Genomic DNA, 21861 nt, shown 5'->3' with positions numbered 1-21861 from the left:
GGAAGCATGCAGCTGGTTAATGTTAACAAAAGACCTTGACAGGAACATGTAAACTCTATTGAATGTCATGCTTGAGGCCTATCTGCCAGCAATATTGTAGAGTTGTTTCATTAAAAATGAATACTGTACACTGAATATGGGATAACTTTCTGCAGCCTTCATCGTTTCACACAGTACATAGATTTTCAATCTCAGTAAAGAACATGTCCTGGTGTCACACCGCTGAAGATGTTCCTGTGCAATCTCTTTTGTTGAGTCCTTATGAAGCTACAAGTCACAAATCCACGATTCTGCTCCCTGAGGACGCGTTAGTGAGACATAGCACTGTTTTCGTTGTCTGCCTATCCTGAATGCTCTGTGAAACTTAACCTTAAATACCATCACGTAACAATCACAAAAACTTTTGCTAAAGGCCGTATATACTAATAAAAAGACAGTGGTGCTTCTGACATTCTGAAATGCTCTGAAAACCAACTTTCCCAATACTAAATACAACAAAATAACCTTCATAAAATATAACTTTTCTCCATTTACACTTTTTTAAAGGATTAGTACCCTATGCTTTTCAAGCACAGGAAATCTGTGAAATAACTCCTAACATGGACAGATTTTTTCTTTTTTTTAATACATAACTTAAGAGACAGGAGAGTTTTAACTCAAGTCCAGTCTCTAAACAAGGAATATTCTTGCTTACTTTAAAAATGGAAACAACATATAGTTCCATTATAATTGTTAAAAAGTTAGCTTTACAAACATGGGAATTTTAATTTAAAAAAAATTCTTAACAAAACTATACAGTGTACAAATTACTGTCTACAAGGTAGGCGGTTCATTAAGAAGACCTTTCGCTCTTCTTGCTACTTGCAGCTTCACAGATTCATTCACATATTTTTTTTTTTAATGGAGCTGCCCACCCGAACATTACCCCATAACTATATTGCTATAATTAAGATTTTTGCCATGTCTTTATGTACAGTCTCCTTCACTGCCTTTTATTTATTTTCCTTAGACAAGCCTCAAACGCTCATGTCACTCCAGAGGAAACATTTCAGAGGCACTGTGAGTGGTGGGCTGCAAAGCAACGTAACAAAAGCTGAACAGTGCCACGGGACTGGGGGGCTGGAGACACGCCCCGTACTGATGCCCTTGGGTGACCTTCACCATCCTGAAGCTCTGCAGTTCTGGGTAAGGGAGGGGCGTGCAAGACCTGCAAAAGTGGGGCCCTTGGTGAGAATATACTTCCTGGTAAAAGAGGAGGAGGCCGAAAAATGGATTTGATTATATATATATATATATATATATATATATATATATATATATATATATATATATGGTGTTTTTAATAGTTTTATTTCAAAAGGAAAGGAGAAAAATTTGATTGAAAAAATAAAAAGCAACACTTGAACTAGGCCTTTGTATTCAAGAGGCAGGCAGGAATACCCACAGTGTGTAACTTATTTAGCTAGAACTGCTCATTCACTGGTAAAAAAAAAAAAGAGAGCGAGTCTGCTCTTAAAAAATACTGCATGTCCTGTGAGGTTGACGTGTTCACCTAATAGGTTAAAGATACATGAAGAGCTTGGCTGAGATGATACAGAGCAAGTATGATTGGACTTACTTTTGAACTTGCGCTGCTTGGATCCTGCTGTGCTATTCAGCATTTGGGCTATCAAACTGAATGGGCTAATCAAAACCAATTCTCAGGCCTATAAGCTTTGTTCCAAATTATTCATTATTAAATGATATGCTGTGAGGACAATGGACAGTTTACTTTATTAGGCCATGGCCTGGAAGAAGAGGTCATGGGGCTCCTCAAGACATGCCCCCATGTGTCACTAATTCTGAAAGATTTTCCTTCTAGTAATGAATTCTCTCAATGGGACTCGGAGTGGGGGGTGGCAAAATAAAATCAATCTCCATTCACCCTCTATGCCTCAGAGGAAACTAAATCAAATATATATTTGAGGTACCACCCCTTAAAAAATACCATCAGCATCTAATGGGCTTAATTCATCCACAGGAACATTAATTTCTTAAAATTCTATATTTCCCTTCTGCTGTAGTTCTCAGTTTAAAAGGGTAGAGAAAAATGAAAACGTAACAAGATTTATTTTTTTGTTCCATAAAAATTGAACTTTGATTTTAATCTGTAAGTCCAAATATATTTAATAATAGCAACCCTCTGTTTAATCTTCTGGATGTATAAAAAAGAAAATTCAAAGAGTACTGCCATCTATTTGAAGTAGTGAGTCACAGGTAAATCATATATTATCATTGATGAAATGAAGAAATGGAGAAAAGAAGTGGTGGGGAAAAGAATATGGGAGCATTCCTTCCAGCTGGGATGATGTGTTTTATAGAAGAAAGTATACTCCTATGTTAAACCCCCAAAGTGTGAAACATCCGCTATGAGGACATTTGAACAAATACCTTTGCCAAATATGAGACAGGCTCACTCTCCACTGTGGATCTGAAACTCTCAAGAAAAACTACCACCACCACCACCAAAAAAAAAAAAAAAAAAAACAAATTAAAAATAAGACAGTTTGTTTTAAGCCAAGTCTGCCTCCAGGAGAATTTGTTGTGTTTATTTGTTCTTACTATTTTTGTTGTCATGAAAACCAGAAATGAGTTCAGCTTGCACCCCAGGTGGGAAATTAGAGAAGGGGGAACCTGTGTAAGTTGAAGTTTGTCACAGTAGGCAGAACAGTCGCTTTGCAGCCCAGGCCCATCTCGGGGTGCACTGCTTCACAGCTACACTGTAAAGTGTTCAAAATCCTCCCACCCACCCCAGAATATATATATATGTATATTAAAAAAAAATCCCCTGTCCATCTCTCAGTACACAAAAGGACCTCATCACACTGCAAAAATAGCAGTACCCACTTTGGTCAATTAAAACAAACAAACAAAAAAAAGCATACATTATTTTTTTTTAAATCTGTGTACTTACCTATAATAACCAATACAGCTAAAAGCACTACCTACATAGGCAAAACTTGGTATTGCATAATTCGTATAAATTTGAAACCCCACCCCCCCAAATATTAATTGGAAGATGAAAAACATGAAAGGTTAATAGAAAAAACACCAAAATACTGAAAATATTGCTGGTCGATTACAATTTTTAAGCGGCAACTATACACAGCCATGATATGCTTTATAAATGTGAGATAAAGGTATAACTGTCTAAAAAATCCATGATGTCACACATTTTTCTTCGTCTGGAGTACAAAATATTTTGTCATAAAAATGGTAAAGATTTAAAATGATAATAAATGCAGCAAAACAAGTGTAGTGATGTCACTTTTTTGATTTTTTTGTTTTTTTTTTTGTTTTTTAGATTTCAAGGCAAGGCACGTAATGTGGACATTATATCTTCGTGCAAATTAGGATTACTGGAAAGAGTATTTTTAATTAAAATTTTAAGAGACATAGAGGCAAAATGTGTCTGCCCATGCACACTACAGATCTGTCAATACAAGAAATTTGTTTAACAAGGCTAATGTCTGAAAGCACCATGCAAGTTTTCAGCACCCTGATTACATTTGTTTTCTCAAGAGTGCGTTTTTATATCCTACACCCTGGCGTTCCCAGTTTGTAAACTGTAAGCTTTACCCCTGTGACATGGATTTGCCTGCCTCTGTCTCTATAATGCAGATTTTATAGAACCTTTTGTATACCCTATGGGTTCTTGATGCAACCAGTAATTTTAAATAAATAAATTCTACCTCCAAGGAGGCTGCAGCTAAACCAACATAAGTGCTGTTTTCATTAATTTTTTTTTTCCTCAAGCACATGATTTGTCTTGATTTAATGCCTTTTTAAAGCCCTCAAAAACTGAGGGGAAAATAAATTCGTTCAAAATTATTTTAAATTCTTTTTTAATCCCCTCAATTTAGAGTCCAAGGGCTGAAGGACTTATAATCATGATTCCCCTTTAGATATAAATTTATAAATTGCACTTGCCTCTGTTAAGTGTTTCTTTTGTGGGGAAAATATTATATTAATTTTTACTGTTGCATGCAGAGATAACACTTCACCTACATAGAGGCATTTCTTCCATAGAGCCTTTGTGTTCAAACTGTTTTTTTTTCCTTTTTTCTTTTTTTCTTTTTTTTTTCTTTTTTTTTAAAGATTTCAAACTGGGTTACACACTGGAAAAGGCTGGGTTAAGGGCCAAAATTTAATAAATCTGTACTGATAACTAAAGGCTACAGAGATTTTATATATATATTTTTTAACTTTTAGAAATCAGAGTGCTTATAAAATGGCTGGCTCATGGCTCTGTCACCCAGCACCTCTGATGCCGCCTCCTAGCCTTCGTTGGTGAAATAACCAGGAATAGTGATTCCATGCGTAAACAACAAGAATACTAAACCAATAAAACTAGCTTATCATGCAAATATTAAGGCATCTAGAAAGTCAGTTAAAATATATTGTCATAGAGACAGAACATCTATTTCCCAGCGGACTTCATGTAACAAAGGCTACGTTGCAGGGGCTGCGATCTACCATCAGTGAAATATCATCGACCCTTTTTATGTAATTACAGTTTCAACCTTAAGGGAATTAGTGATTGTAAGTGCTGCAATTGCTGGTCTATTATCTTCTTTCTTCAGTTTCTTTCCTTTCTCCCTTTTTGTTTGTTTTGTTTTGTCCAGTCTTCCTCTTTTCCTTTTTTTTTTTTTTTTTTAATTTCTTAAACTACTGTTGTATTTCATTTTCCCTCAGTTGCTCGTTTCTGCTTGAAGGAAAGGTTCTCCAATTATGTTCAAACTGTAATTTTGGACATTTGCCGGTAGGATGGGTGTCCTATTTGATACTTGGAAAGGAACCAAGCTAGCCCAGGTACCAGGACTGTTGACAGGAGAGGGGCAGGAGGGAAGGAAGAGAAAAAGAAAAAATAAAATGTTAAAATCTACAACAATATTAGAAATATAAATTCCATAGGCATCAAAATACTTTAACTTTTTTTCAAAATTACAATTTAACATGAGCTAATGTGCTAAATTATAATTATATGTATATATACTACATGGTCTATTTCTTTCACAGAAGGTAAGACTAATTGTGAAGCAGAAAACCCTCAAATCGGGCTTATACACAATTGTTGAACTCTAATTGAGGATATTCTTCCCAAAATATTTGATCTCCTTCGATATAAATACAATATGATTATCTTGTCCAATAAAAAGAAAAAGCAGCAAATCTACAATCGTTCCAATATAGTTTGCCAGTTATATTCTGATCTTGTTTTACTTTTAATTCATAAGCAATTCAGCGATAAGATGGGTTTGAATTTTTTACCTGTCTATCAGTTGAAAAAAACTGAAAGCTTTAATGCAAGCTATTTCTTTTCCCTCACAATCAGAAAAAAATAAACGTTTTTCAGAAAGGCCAGTACTTTGTAACATGTAATTTGGAATGCTGAGACTAGAAGCCCGGGCATTCCCTGTCCCTCCACATCAGTAATGCTACCACATCAGAGATGCTCTGAAGTTGGCGGAGTTTAGAGGAGTGAATAAGAGGAATGCTGGAGGGAGTAAGTAGTTGAGATTCTAGCCCATCTCCAACCAACTTGAATTTTACCTATGTTGAATTTAGGGCTGCTAAAAAATAAAAAAAAGAGTTTGAAAAACCGTTCTCTAATTGCTACTGGCACAATCTCTCATTAAACAAGCATCATGTGGAGGTAAATAACACCAGATCTACATATCACAAAACAACCCCACACCATACATTTTGGGGTGTAACTAACCAGATGCATTATTTGTTTCAACACTCATCTCGGAATAAGTGTCAGCTAAGTAATAGCTTCATAAATAATCATGAGCCAAAAAAACCATCAAATTGACAATTCTATACCCAGTTTTGTTATGATCTGGATTGAAGACAAAATTTCAATGTTTTAAATTTAATTTAGTATCCCCTTCTTTACTTTTGCAATCATGAGGTAAGGGATACTATTATTGTAGCTATCCAGCTAGACACCCTCATTATTTCATATTTGAATTCCAAGATATAAAAACCTTTATGCAATACTAAGCTGAAGGAAAAATTTTGTCAAGAAAAAGAAAAAGAAACAAAGCTTGAATTAAAAAAAAAAGAACTTGATATATAATTTTTTTTTACTCTATAAAAAATGTGGCTTATTACTACCTGTCTAGATACATATTTCTGAGTTCATATTTCAATTAAAAAAATCACAATGACCTTTTATGCTCAAGGGATTTTAAAATTAGACAATGAGCTCCATGCTAGCAAAGTCCACCTCGCTTTTTTGCTGTCCATCTAATATAGTACCTAGCACATGGTAAATGTTCAATGAATTTTTAGATAAACAAATTAAGTGTTCTAAATCATACCCAACTATATGTTTTTAAACAGTGTTGTACGTAATCATGTATTTTCACAAATACATTGTGATTTGGCTCCTATAAAAAGAAAACAGGCATCTCTGAACTAGCATTAGCAAACATTAATTGTACAGGAAAAATTAAATAGTAAGTCAAAAAAGAAATAATTCAGTCTAAAAAGATATGTCCTCCTTATCTAACGAAAAATCATACTTGTAAAGAATAACATAGCTGTTATTGAAACCTTTTCTAAGAAACTTAATTGCTTTCACATATTTCTTTCTTCCCACACACATCTTCAACAATTATTTCTGTGCTTTGCACTACTGATTGGGAAGAATGTTACATGATGAATCATGAAACCTATTTTCCCTTCAACCGTACTTCCACCACACTTTGTTACACAGTATTATTACAGCATTTATTACTTCATATCATGATTATCTGTAGCTATGATTATCTTACTGATTGAAAGCTTAGCTCTGTAAAGAAAATGACCTTGTCCTTATAGAGTGTGGCGACAGCTGATGTTAATCATTTCTTAACAAATAAAATAAGTTACAAAAACAGGTATCCATTACTTTTAACCTGAAGAAGTGTGTATGAAAAACCAAAAAAAGACTAGCTTAAATTGATAATTCTTGACAGTAAAAGACAATGTCGACAACAAACACATCACTTCGCAAAATCAACAAGAGTCCCAAATTAAATGGGCTCTAGCAAGTCATCTAGAGATTGGGTACTTTAGGAAAACAAAGCATATTTTAATGATTGAAAATAGATGTGAATCCTTAAATGGAGAAGTCTATCTACTAATGGCAGAAAAGACATGAATTTGGGATTTATTTTACAATAGCTTTCTTAGTCAATTCTTTAAAAGAGATTATATATTATTATTCTTTGGAAAATACTCAATAAAAATAAATTGATGCTACTGACTAACAGGACTCTTGCTGTAAAATATCTAACAAATTCAATTTAGATGTTTATTTAAACCTTTCAAACCTCCCATCCTACATTATGAGCATGTCAAAATTGTAGTGTGCAATATATTTGTCAATACTGTTTATGAACCTTTGGGGTAAAATAAATCTTCAAGATTAACACTATGCAGACCCCATATATGAGTTTTACAAGTCTCTTATTGCCAATTTGTAGGTTAAGTTCAGAACTATGAGGCACAGACATTTTTAAGGGCTTTTTGGTAGTCCCTTGGAGGAAAAAAATCTGATAAAATGAATTCAAAGATTATGACAACAATGTAAAGAAAAATGTTCAAACAAAATAACCTAGATCATTTAATTTCAAAAAGATAATACCTCAAATTGAATAGTTTTTCAGGCAAAAATATAAGAGTGCTTTTTACATATCTAACTCTCTATATTTAAATAAATGCCAATGATCACCAGTATGGATAAAATAAACACACATATTCATATTTATCTACATATACAAACTAGTTACATTTAAAATACTTAAAATTTTTAATTCATAATGGAATGAGGATTATATGGATAATCTTATGTTCAATCCAATAATTTGTGCCTCTAAGAGACGTGAGAATATAATTGAAAGATTTCAAAATATTTAAGGTCAAATTAAGCTACTTCAGCAATTATCTTTAAGCATGCATTTATTTTGCTTTCATTACATTTTCCATTGCCAAGTCTGATTTTTTTTCTTTTTTTTTTTTGCAAACAGAAGATGAGTATGACTGAAAGTTAAAAGATCAGCTTTAGAAAATACATAAAGGCCATGTCATTAAAAAAGAAAGAAAGAAAGAATATAAGGACTTGAAGAAAATATCAGGCACAAAAAAGATTTGGACAGCACCTTAACACAAAGCAGAATTCACCCTAATGACTTCTACTCTATGTATACAATTGTAAAAAACAAAATGTCTGATATCATAGATAAGATTTTCACATTATTCTAACCAAATGTGGCTGTCCCAAAAAGTTCGGGAAGAAGCAAACAAATTATTTTGACCGTTAGCTGTATAAATGGTAGGTGATAGTCCTTCTTCATTTCATACTGATCAGACTGCATCTGAAACATTGTGTTTCTTCTATGCATCACTCTTCAAGAGAAACAAACTCTATGGCATTTCTTTGGTGAAGAAACTCACCAAATAATGTCATATGAGGAACAGCTAACGGGAGACAAGTAAGACACGACAATTGAGTTGGAAAGAAATGTAGACCTCTTCTGTTTGGTTCAGGTTGACAGAATTAGTACAAAGGGAGAAACTTTCAAGACGATAACCATGTTGAGGGCATACTAGGAGCCAGGTACCACATTTGGCATTTTACATATGCTACGTTACTTAATTCTATCAATGAAGTCTTGAAATTGCCATCATTATCCACAGATGAGAAAATTGAGACTTAAAGAACTTAAGTTACTTGTCCAAAGTTACCCACCTAGACCTCAGATACGAATCAATTCTGTCTGATTCCCATGGCCATTCACTACATTATACTGCTTCCCTGGGAAGTCAGACAGTGAGCTAACGTTAGAAAGAAATTTTGAACGGAATTTTCTGACGGCAAAGTGAATTTGCTTCAGTAGACAGCGAGTTTCCCATGCCCCACACAGCTGGATCATAACCTAGCTACTGCTGCAGCAGACTTGTATGCAGAATATGTGGTTGGTCTAGGTGATTCAGCAACACTGAAATTTGATATTTCTATCTCCTTTGAAAACAAATCTAGCTGAAGTTCTATTAGAGTGACCCGATGGTGAGGATTAAGGGAGAAGAAGATACCCACTTCTTCCTTTTGAAAATAATACACTATTTACATCTTTCTTATCCGGGATAAATTGGATAAAATAGTTGGTCTTCACATCTACAAGGAGTAAATAGATTCTATACCTTTCAATGAAAAAAAAAGAGAGAAAATTGTTCTGGGCAAGTCAATATTTAATGGTTGTGCTTTTAAAAATTATTCATTCTGTGCTGTGTCTTCTAGGCCAAAACAGGATTGGGCCTTTAACGTTTACCTGAGTAACCACCCAGGAACCATGGGATGCCAAATAAACATATATGGAGTCATAAGTTGAGTAAGGAACCAAAAAAAATTAAGTCAAAGGTTTCGTTTCTACTATTAATCATAGGTGGTTAAAATAAGAGCTATTTCAAGAATGGCAAAATTCATTTACTACTAGTCATTGTTGACCTGATAATGGATGGGAAACTTATTTGTCAAACATTTTATAAAATGTCAAGGTATCCAATACACTAATACTTTTCATGGGAGTAATAACATTGCCCATTCAAGTTTTACACGCTAATTTAATCATAAGACTACCGTATTTACTTCAAAGACAGTAAGTACTCTTTTAAGAAGCTTACAAAATATGTCATAGGAATGAAGCACAAATAATTGTATATATTCATACATACCTCAACTGTATCAGTAGCCACATTACTTATAGATAGCAATAAAAATAAGCAATGGCCCAGAACGCAGGGCAAATAAATAAAATAAATACCTTAATTTAAACGAAGGATTTGCCTTTAATTCCTTTGCACCTGTTTCAAATATCCCTAAGATGGAATTTTTTTTTTTTACCTCCTTGGCTAAATACTACTAATTTTATTGCTACAATATTAACACAGAGATATTAGCATCTCCCCCAGAATGCACAATGAACAATTTTTCCTATTAAAAGCTAAAATCTGCCTGGAAAAAAAAAATCAAAGGCAAGTTAATTAAGTATTAAGTTAGAAACCATGCTGTCCTGGATTCTATATGTGTGTACATTTGGACTGGCTGCTTATTTCAATATAACACAAAGGCTGCACAGAGTATCTTGTAAAAAAATGCTCAGTCAGACCACTGGAAGGAATAGATGGGTATTATTGAAGTACTCATATATTTAAGAATCATTATATATATTATTATATATTAAGAATCTATTAAGAACTCATTAATATATTAGAATAAAATGGTAATAAATATACTAGTTGCTAGCACTTGTATAGTATGTGTTAAGTAATAGTGCCAGGCACTGTTCTGTATGCTTCACCTACTTAAAAGTGTTCAATTCTCAAAACAAACCTATGAGAAAAGTACCATTAGTACTTTTTTGATTTTATACACGAGGAACATGAAGCTAGGAAGTTAAGTGTCTTCCCAATTCATATTGCTATTAAGTTGTAAAAGCCAGGATTTGAACTCTAGCAATGTGGTTCCAGAATCCATATTCTTACCCACTACACTTTATCTCTTTCATGAAACTCACTTTACTTTTTATCACTGGACAAGAATTTATATTATCCCTGAATTATAAATGAGATTCTATGAATTAAGGTCCATATTGTTTAGACTTACTCTTGAGTTCAAACTTCAACACAAATAACTGCATTTTATCCAATTCCAGATTCTCTTCAGCTGAATGCAATATTTGCATTGATTATGTGCATACAGATGTGGCTGTATGTCAATAATTTGCTTGTTGAGTTCCACTTCAGCGGACTCTAACCTAGAAGTAAGATATCCAAACTGCTCTACACAGGTCTTGGGTTTCTTTGATTTATCCCCCCCATTTTTAAGGCTCATTATTGCCATCTGAACGATCCTATTTGCATGTAAGATGATATCTAATGATTATTACTATTTGTAATAATCTGTTTCGGAAAGCTCCCTGGCCAGCTCTTACCTGAACTGCAAAGTACTCTTGTGGGCTCTCTGGGAAACACCAAATATCATAAACTGCAGGTGGCTCATGGAATTATTCTAACTGCAAGCAATAGCACTTCATAGTAATGAAAGAGAAATGTATTTGTTTCTTAACTAAGTAGGTAAATAGCCTTCTTTATTGCTACTCCGTGGGGACCAGTGGTTTTGAAGTAACATATCAAAATGGTAGGTCATCAAAGCTCATTAATTTATATTCAATTGTTTCAGTTGTGTTTTTTGTTGGGGCATGCTGGATTGAATGTTAACTTTACCAAATGCAAGTACTAACATTTTTGAAGTAAAATAATGGCATATGCCAGTGGAATATTTTATCTAATGAAGAGCACAGGGCAAGAAGAGCCCTTATGTATGGGACCACTGCAGCTAAATATTAAATGTGCTCATTACAATTATTGTACTCTTCTAGTAAAAGGCTCTTATAAAATCCTAGAAGGCTCTTCAACAAGGCAATCTATATACTTAAGAGTAATAAAAACTTAATTTCCTGAAAATGTTTACTTTAGACATAAGAAAAATACCCTTCCCCCAAATAGGCCAAATTAAGTAGATTTGTAAAAAATTATGTTTGATACTTTTCGTGTTTTAGAACGGAAAATGAAAGAGAACCATTATAAAGATGACTAATTGTAAATATATTACAGTACACACACACATAACAACTTATGCAGCTGTGGGAGGTTTTAGCCAATAAAAAAATATGGAATTATCAGGCTCAAAGTAATTATTTGATCTCCTCCCACAGACTATTACAGCGGAGAACGCTGCTTGTGGATTTTCATCCTCTTTCTCCGGTTTGTGTTCGTCTCTATCCCTGGGCTCCTTTTCAGTGTCATTGTCACAAGTGCTACAGCTCCCCTTATTAGCATATGAGTCTTCAACAGCAGACAAAATTTCTACAAAAACAGTGCTTCCAAATAGTGCTTTTCACTAGAGAAAACAGCCAAAGCATACTAAGTTAAACAGAAACGTAAGTTTTATACAAAAGCAAGAAGTGATTCTTTCCGAAATAATTTTCACTTAAAAGTAAGTATTAGTGTTATTTACACAATTTTACCACTAAATGAAAGAACTTATTCATATCAGAATTCTGAAGTACAAAATCACAAATGATTGAGAAACTGAGCATGTTTTTATACTTGCTACTCTGTTCGCATGGTGCAAAAAAAAATCTGTCATCACATAAAACAAAAATGAACAAAGAGGAAAATAATTGTAACTATCTACAATTTCTGAATATTTAAAATTAGCGTCCTTCAATTTCTTGAACTTAAATAGGCTTTTGCCTTTTTTCTTTTTAATTTGATATTATGCTTATTATTATATCTACTCTATGCTTTGTTATTAAGTAAATATGACTAAAAATTTACTAGGTACCTACTAACAGCACTAGCAAACACAAGAATCAGAAAAGATAAGTTAATAAATGTTGCTTTGGTTCCTGAAGGAGCTGCTTTCTTAGAGATGTAATACATATGTAAATATGGCACTTTGCATAAAACATCTTCAGATAAAGTAGGTGTTTAACATATTTCCTTTTATTGCAAAGGGTTAATGAGAAAGGTTTACATTTGGGAATTTTCTGAATCTTGCTCCTCCCTCTCCCGTTGTGCTGCCAAAAATCATCTGACAGGAAACGTAAGATTAAGTTTGTCCTACCTAAGCGAACAAAGAGTGCTCTGAACAGGCCACCGGTTTACTGCAGAGCGGGAACTTTTCTAATCCTGCTGGAATCTGCAGTGCTGCTCAGAAAATATCACGGAAAAAGTTGTTTTCTTTCCTCTAACATCTTGTCTCTGGATCGTCTCATTTTGGTCACACTGCAGATCCTGCTGCTTCTCCCATAAAGGTTAACTTAAAGCTCCAAACATAATCATGTGGAAAATGGACATTATTGATTCTTATGGTCCATTGTTCCCCTATCCTAAGTCCCTGAAGTTCAAGTTCAATCTGGAATTACATCATGTCTGGTTTCTCCTGGTTACCAGACGGCTTGAGACGTGACCACAGCTACAGAAAAAACAAACAGCCTTCTTCACGCTTCGGCTCCCCTATCGATTCAAACGTAAACTTTTTTTCTTTCTCTCAAGTATGCTTCAAGTATGGAGCATGGTTAATTTAGAGATTAAGTTCCAAATTAGATTATCTAATGGCATCTTAATGGATTGCTGACCCATTTCCTGTGGGATGGCAGCATGCAAGTCTGGCTGGAATACAATTAATTTCTTAGGAAGTGTTCTGAAGAGTTTCCTAGATAAAAAGGAAACGCGTTGTGCAAATCTTTCTTTACAAATGGAGAAACTTAGGCAAAACTACAACAAATCCCGATGTGTTTTTCAACAGCCAGATCACAGATATTGCATGTGGGTGAACACCACATAATGTCATTTTTTAAGAACAGTAACAAATTGTTATTTTTTATTGCATAACAGGTGCAAATGATTTTGATGAGAACGGAGTAATTCGTTTAAATAGATTATTCAAATATAAAGAGCAACACTGGTTAGCAACCTTGTTACCAAACAATGGTCCTGTGCAAGTTTGGCTTTTGCAATTTTCCTCCTTGAAGCAAAGATTCTTGGGCTCATATACCTTCTCCACATTTCTACTCTAGTCCCTGAGTGGTGCTAGGGGTCCAGAACGGTGTGTAAAAAGTTGAACATTTTGAACACACTTTAGAGCTGACAGCTGAAAAGGAAACTCAGCACTCTGAGAATAAAGCTCCCCCCAGGAACTCCAGGAACAACCCAGCTGTTGTACTGTAGTTATGTGTCAAGATAACAAACTGAAAGCAGGAAATGCTAACCTAGTGAATTTGCAGGGATCAGTCTAAGTGTAATGTTGAAATAAAAGTTAACTCTTTAATACTACCTATGGATAGGTCACATACTGCCTTTATCATACAAGTACCATATGTATATACATACGTGTATATACATACATATACACACATGCATATGTCCACGTGTGTATATACACATGTACACACATACACCATATATACACATATATTTATATACCAACATATGGTTTGTAACCCTATATTGCAGATTATTTTTGTTTAAATATTCATTCTTAAGTCACTGAGGATATATATTTTACAAAGAAAATTTTATGGACAAAGCAAGGAAAATGGTAGGTTCAGGACAGTGTTATGCAAATAAGATTGTATGTATGAAATGAAGGTTATTACTTCTTCCTTTTTGCCCGCCCGCCCCCCGACCAACCAGATCCAAATAATCTTTACTGGCTGCTAAATTTCTCTTGGGAAATCAAGCAACTCTCTAGAATTGCAGTAATAAACGACAATTTCTTACAAAAACATGTGTAAAGTAACTACAGAATGAAGTATTCAACTCATAGAAAGGAACTGCTAACACATGTAACATGGAAAATAGCTGATAAAAGTCTCTTTGGTGCCATTCAATTATGGCATCAGCAGAAACACAAAAACCCTTCCAATTATTTCAGTAAAATCTTCATTTATTCATTATTTCAGAGGCTGAGCAAATGGTTTGTGTAAACATATCCTTCAGTAACACGCGCATGTTTATTTTAGCCATCTGAAGGCTTCTTCTATGTTTATATAAGCCATCAGACACATACAGCCACTCACTTGTGGCTTTGCCTTTTCCTGAAAGGGGTGAAGGGGGAGAAGAGGGAATGAAACAATAAATCCAGTTTCTCTTTTGCATAAAGCACTCCCTCCAATGTTTTAAAATAACTTATGTTTATATTATTCTTGGATTGCCCTTTGGCTTTCTTTTTCATTCAATTATATTGCTCTTTCATATTTGATAGTACAAGCTATGTTCTGGCTATAGTTTCAGAAAGAAAGCCAATTAGGGAGTTAACTGATATATTTGTTTATACCCACATAACTCACATATGCAACAATATAATTTGTCCACATTGGAGGACAAAGCACAGACACAACAGTACCCTCAAGCAGCATGAGCAACTCATCAGCCATTCCCCTCCTGAGAGCTGAGCCCCTCCTGACTCAAGCAGAAGTGAGCCATTCACCAACAGATTACACTCTGGATTAACTGTGATACCTGACCTTCGGGTTAGACAGAAAAATTCACTTAGGCGCAGGCAACACACACACACACACACACACACACACACACACACGACTCACAAAATTCTGAGGTCAAAACAACAAAACACCTTCAGGGTTGCAACCTAATAAGTCTGTGAAAACTTTCCAAAGGAGTCAGCTTTGGTTCTTAAGGGAATGTTTATATATGGGGTGGGGGAAGGAGGCGAGTAGCACACTGGGAAGGAAAAGGATGGAGAAAATCTTCCAGCTTTGATTATACTTGCACAGCTCCCTCAGCACTGACATTTTCAGTCCTGATAAAGGATCTGCATTTGACATGGAAACACCTCTACAGGAGGATTGGTATAAAGCAGAAAAGGGGGTGACCATGGCAAGTGATCGTATAAGGAAAGTAATGGTAACAAACAATCAAAACAAAACAAAGTGAAGCCAAAACACAGAGCAAAACCAAAACACTTTCTTTGGTTTTTCTACTACAAATTCTTCAGGGATTGCCTTTTGTGAAAAACAAAAAGCAACAACCACAACAAAAATAACCTGATGTTTTCTTTATTCCATTATGACAAAGGCAAATTATTTAACCCTCTGGTTGAATATATCTACATTTCCTCATATTTTTTTCAGTTTATTCAGATAATTTTAAAGTTGTAGCAGTGCCCTGAAGATTTTAGATGTCTGTTATTTGCTGTAAAAGTAGTAGTGTTACAAACATTTCTGATTTCCTTTTTCAATATCCTTTGTAGAAAAAAAAACATTAATAGTTTCATAAATAACCACAGGGCACAAACTATAAACCATAAACAAAGTATGAATATGTTGTACCACAGACATGGCCTACTTGTGTTATCAAACATGGACTCCACTTGTACCTACCGTACTTTTGAAAACTGTAACAAAGCAAAGCACACTGCTGTCTTATTTGAGTGTTTTTATTCTGAACTATATAATACTTAGATTTTAAGGGCTGTGAGCATCTGTATTACTCACACAGCATTTGGGACAGCCCACCACAGACTCAGTAAACACCTGTTGAACGCATGAGTGTGATGCCTGCCATTACCAATTATGTGCCTTTTGAATCATGATAAAAACGGAAGAAACAAACCAAAAGCAACCTTTTAAAAGCTTTTTGAAGCATTAAGGCCATTCTATATATCGTTATCTACTAATAAAACAATTACTATTTTGAGGCGCGGAAGACATCTTGGCTAAATGAATTCTGAATTTTTTTCTGACTCATTATGACCTGAAACGGCTTACTACACCAATTTTTCACCAAGAAGGGGATTTGTAACATGAACAATGTTCTCCTAAGAACTGTGTTTAGTCATCATATTAACTCACTCCATTACAGTGTGTTCTGTGGTGATTCATTGTCCACTCACCTTTTCCTTTCTGGGATATCAATTTTTTCTTTGAAAAATTACTAGAAACGAGGCACAATTATATTTTAACTAATTTATATACTTATTTGGCTTTAATGTACCTTAGAGGTGCTGTCCTATTTTAGATAAGTAAATGTCAATCAGTAATCCACAGATTTGAAAGTTTACATAGCTATAGCCACATTTAAAAACACAAGTACACTTCATCTAATTTGCAATTCTTATAAATGGTAGAATTTCTATGCAGACATGGGCCATTGTGCTAATGGAGTATGGAATATAAGGAATTTGTGTAATAAAATTAAATCCAAACAGTGTTATCAAACCCAATTAAATTACTTTTAAAATACTTAAGACAATTTAAGTAAGATATTTTCATTGAATTGAAGAGTATTAATTATTAAGACTTTGCATAAGATGCTTTCATTGAGACTATCTTCTTTTTTATAAGTATATACTGTACTTTTTCCAAACGCAGGAATTATATGTGCCTTGGGGGGAAAAATCAAAATACGTAAAAATGTATACATTTTAAAGTGGATGCTATGCCAACCTTTAAAAGGGGGAAAGTCATATAGTATTCATTTTAGGTAGTGAACTAATAAAAACTCATCAAGTTTTTAAAACAGAGTCGAACTAATTTTCTTAGTTTTTACCTGCGTAAAAATGGACATTTTATTAAATTAATTTTTTTATACTCCACTCTTTAGCAGTTTCTATCAAGCATTATAGATATGGGCAGCCCAATGACAACTGATATCTGAGTATGTACTTTTAACAGAGGCACGTTCAGTAAAGAGAGGATTGCAATCACAGCAGGCCTGGGAAATTATGTTGGCTCTACTTTTGGTGAACTCCTTATGGGATTACCTCACTCTCTTCTGTAAATTTTTATCTCTTATTACATATGATTATACCATGAATTTTAATTATTTAATTTGTCAGTTTGACAAAACTTGTTCTTTATTAAAATAATATATAAGCTGATGCGGCACTACTTACTCTCTAACACCAACATATGAGACAATATCAGAACTAGTTTTGAAAATGAAGTTTTAGAGTAATTTTCTCAGCCTACCAAATAGTCAATTCTCAATGATTCACATCAATGTACAAACAGAAGTTAAAACTTTATTTAAATCAAATTCCCTCTTTAGTTATTGATTCCAACAATCTTCCCACTCCAAAACTTATGAGCGCTGCTAATAACAGTTAAATTGACTAATTTGAAATTTTTCTTCTAGCTTTTCCCCTCTTACAGGGGAATAAATGAATAGTAAATGGCTTAAAGTTAGCAGTCCAGGAAAGAGCTGAAATGAGAAGACCTATACTGTAAAAGCCCAATGCTTTATCTTCAGATAGCTGAAAAATCTTCCATAAAACAGATTTCATATTTCAGGTCCTAATATCTAAGTGCAAAATCCACCCCCCTTCAACAAAAATATTATAAATTGTTTAAAACATTTTACAGCACTTAGAAATTCCAATGATTAATTAGCATATGTTATAGCTCCAAATTAATTTGAAGTTGCAGTTACATGAGAAATAAGGGAGGAAGGGAGGGAAAGAGGGATGGTATAGCCAAAACAACTAAATTTTTAACATATATTTTCTATAAAGCTAGTTAAAAACAAACACTACAGCTCATGTAATTTTTAAGTGTAAGTGTAGGGTTGGAAATAATTAAAATGTTACCTTTGCCAAGTAATTCCCAATGTATCCTCACTGGTACTGGGGTATAAATGCCTGCCGTTTTGATTCATGGTCCAGTCACAAATCCTCAGCTGTCAATTGAAACCTAGCAGTCAGATATGGATCGAGCAGTACTACAGTTTTTAGTATTTAAATGAACACATGCAAACTAGTACTGTACATGGCATTAACCTTACTTTCCCAAGAGGCAACTTAAAAAAAAAAAAAAAGCAAAAGAAAATCCTTACTCTGAAAAGCAAAATTCCTAGACTCTTTTTTAGAAAAAGCTATTGCAATATGCTTCTCTATTAATTAAAGCATACAAGAGAAACAAGTGCTTAGAACATAACAATTAGACATTATTAGAGTACAAATTGAGCTGCAATAAAAGCAAACGTTAATGTTCAATAGAGAGATATATTTTAGAAAGAAAATTAAAAAAAGCTTTTTTTTAATGCAACATACCAAATAATCTGCACTGAGTAAAAGAATAACTGTAAGCATGCAGTTTGCAAAACATAAAAGACATGCAGTTTAGAGGAGAAAGGCCCCACCTTATAAACATTGTCCCTGACGTATTTAGAAGCATCAAGATATTCAGTTTTAGATGTTTACTAATTTTGTATTATTCAAAATGGCATCATTTAGAAAGAGTTGATAAGAATTTCTACTTTTATTTTAAACTCAGAGTAATGGCATTTGAAATACTTTACCACATCTGAATAGAGTGAGGAATGCACTGAATACAAGCTGAAACAAATTCTTCCCAGATCTCCGAATCATCAGCTCTGCCCTTCAGAGATTGTTCAAGTAACCCTATCCAGTTCTGTTTGGTTAACAGCTGCCCTACAGTGCTAGCAGATTTATTGAAAAGATATATTGCTTATTTTTATGCTTAAGAAAGTAAACTTATCTGGCTTTGGGAGGAAAAAAACCACGAGGAAATCATGATTTTTAATCTTTAGATAGCCAGGCTGTAAATTAACTGCATCTTGCATTGAAAAGATGACTTATTCATAGCAATCCACTAAACCTTGTTTGCTGCTTTTCAGTGATAATTTCTAAAAGATGATGACTGGTGCCAAGTGCCTCTAATGATAAATTATTCCAATCCTTTCTGATAATGTTATGACTTAAAAAATGGTTATTAAGAATCTTTACTTTTCCTGTTAGACTCTTGATTTCTACATACTCAAGTAGAAGTGATTCTGGAGTTTTAAAATAATAGTTGTTGCTCATTTTTCTACAGTTTATGAGGATCCAAAAATACCTCGTAAGATTTCTTAAACGTGTGTTTTAATTATATTGATATTTCGGGTGAAGGTAATATTGAAATTTAAAGAACTGAAAAAAAAAATCCCTTAATGTAGATAAATAGATAAATAGGTAGGTAGGTAGATAAATAGATTGATAGATATGTACATTCTGTTCAGGATATATGTCATGAAGAAGTCATAAGTTTGTAAACTAAATTAGAATAGAAAATATTCTTAAAATGGATAACACCTCTATAAAGGAGAAAATGCACATTTGATTCTTTTAAATCAAACAGATGACAAACTTTATGGCAAGATTTTTTTTAAAGGTTCTCAAAATGGATCACCTAATCACAAATGCAATGTGATGAGGCAATCTGAAATTGTTTTTCTACAGTAACAGTAAGCCTGTTGTGTATTTCAAAATACGCTTTTTAAAAAAGCAATACTATGAAAATAATCTAAAACCAATTCAAAAAACTTGATTTTGTATAAAGATTACCTTAGGTACCTCTTACTGATTCTGCTCTATTCAGTGAAAATCCTAGTTTTGAGTCAATTAAACACTCTCAAGAAGGGAGGAATATATTTAGGCATAGCCCACGATAATTCTGCTAATTATTAACTTCAGGTTAGTTACTGTGGGGCTCTCAGGTTAAACTGGAGAAATTTTCAGAAGACACTTTCACGAAGCCAGGTAAACCTAAATATCACTCACTGATTGGATTATAGTCCCACAGACAATTGAAGGAACTCTATGTCTCTTGGGAAAACTGCATATATAAATTGTTCATATTTTGTCATTCATGTTGCTAATTTCTTGTTTGGTTACTTGTTTACCATTCAAAAAAATTTCAAGTGGGTTATCTTTGGCCACATGTGAAATACTTAAAATCAATGGACTTTCGGACTTTTTTTTTCCAAAGAGTAGTCTCAAAGGGGTTAAAGCTGACTGTAGCTATTTATTTTCATTCATCTTTCAGATACATGCAATAAGAATATTTTATCCCAAACAGAAAATATGCTTAAATACATACAAAATGATCACTGACTATATATAATATAATTTAATGTCAAATAAATTGGCAGGATATTAACTAGTATTGAATTAATTTCCTTTCAGTTACTGAAAACATAAAATATAATTTAAATTAATTACTTAGATTGTGGGCTAGCACTATCAACATTTTAAAAAATTTCTGAGGAAACATGTTTATACATGCTTATATGTCAAAACTTACTTAAACTAGGTTACTTCAACAAAAGCCTCCTTCATCATGTTTATTTAAAAATGTATTAATTAAGCATCTCTGAATTAATAAACTTCCTGATAAAGTGAAAATTTAAAAGTGATACTGTGAGTAAGGGAAACAATTAAAATAGAAATCACCTATTCACCTAAGATTTCCGTGAAACTAATTCCTAATTAAATCAATTATTAAGAATCTTATTTGACCAAGATAGTCCTGAATTAGCAAATTTTTAACAAATTCTATGTGAAGAAAGGTTAATACTAGGTGTATGTAAGCTTCTTTTGGGGCATGTTAAATAATTTTGGTATTAGTATAATTCACTATTCCTAACAAAAAGAATTTTACAGTAGGCTTTAAATAAGTTTAAAATAACAGATAACAATATTATTTGAGGTTGGTGTGGTGATTCCTCAGTTTCTGTCTTGTGAGTGAGTCGGTGTTATAATATTTGGCTTATCAATTCATTTTTAAAATAAATTTTAAAACTTTAATTTTAAATGGTATATGAATTTCAATAACTCGTGAGTTTTTCCAACTATTTTCCCTCAAAAATTAAGAAATTACTTCCCCCCGCCCCATCATACTCAAACTCAAAATACCAGGTACAGATTAGTTTGGAGATTTAGTCTGTTAAAGTTTTGTTTGTATGTGTAGGTGATCAGCAATTCTTACATATGTAACAGTATAGACAGGCCTGATCATATGCATACTCTTCCAGAAATGCAAATTCATATAAATCATTTCAATTCTTTAATTTATATGCAGCTACTAATATGAAATTAGATTGTCTAGAAAATTAAGGTAAAATTTATATTGAAACAATTTATGTCCAGAATTCCAAAAACAAACAAAAGGTGAAGTAAGGAAGTACGATTCTCTTCCAAAAGAGCTATGAGTAAAGGGGTGAAGTTGAAATAGTCCAAACAACTAAGACAGAAGCGAAGATCAAGATTTCACGGCCTATATTCTTAGGATGGACGAAGTTCCATAAAGGCTCTGGAGTGAGAATCTTGTTCCTCTCCCAACTTGAATGAGATTGTTTCAGAAAAACAAGGACGGGGCCCACATAGTTTCCCTTAAAAAACTGCACAAGGGGAAACACCTAAGATTTGGATCCCTATCCTGTCCTACACTGCACTCAAATATT

The 21861-nt window shown here is 33.6% G+C and overlaps 1 protein-coding gene across 6 annotated transcripts in view; it reads right to left on the bottom strand.

The window, feature by feature from the left end:
- The window catches only part of NFIB (nuclear factor I B), a 217765-nt gene that overhangs the window by 1699 nt on the left and 194205 nt on the right, over positions 1–21861 (bottom strand). For 3 of the 6 annotated variants that reach the window (XM_033122355.1, XM_033122356.1, XM_033122359.1), the window contains 2 exons: positions 18209–18297; positions 1–4860 (listed from right to left, as the gene is read on the bottom strand). The exon at positions 1–4860 is cut by the window's left edge and continues 1699 nt beyond it. In XM_033122355.1, the coding sequence (XP_032978246.1) occupies positions 4731–4860; positions 18209–18297 (219 nt within the window). In that variant the 3' untranslated portion in view covers positions 1–4730. The remainder of the gene's footprint in view (positions 4861–18208; positions 18298–21861) is intronic. The other 3 variants (XM_033122357.1, XM_033122358.1, XM_033122360.1) reach the window with 1 other exon arrangement.

Source organism: Rhinolophus ferrumequinum, chromosome 12 (assembly GCF_004115265.2).
Source record: "Rhinolophus ferrumequinum isolate MPI-CBG mRhiFer1 chromosome 12, mRhiFer1_v1.p, whole genome shotgun sequence".
NCBI lineage: Eukaryota > Metazoa > Chordata > Mammalia > Chiroptera > Rhinolophidae > Rhinolophus > Rhinolophus ferrumequinum.
This window is presented reverse-complemented; position numbering and strand designations above follow the sequence as displayed.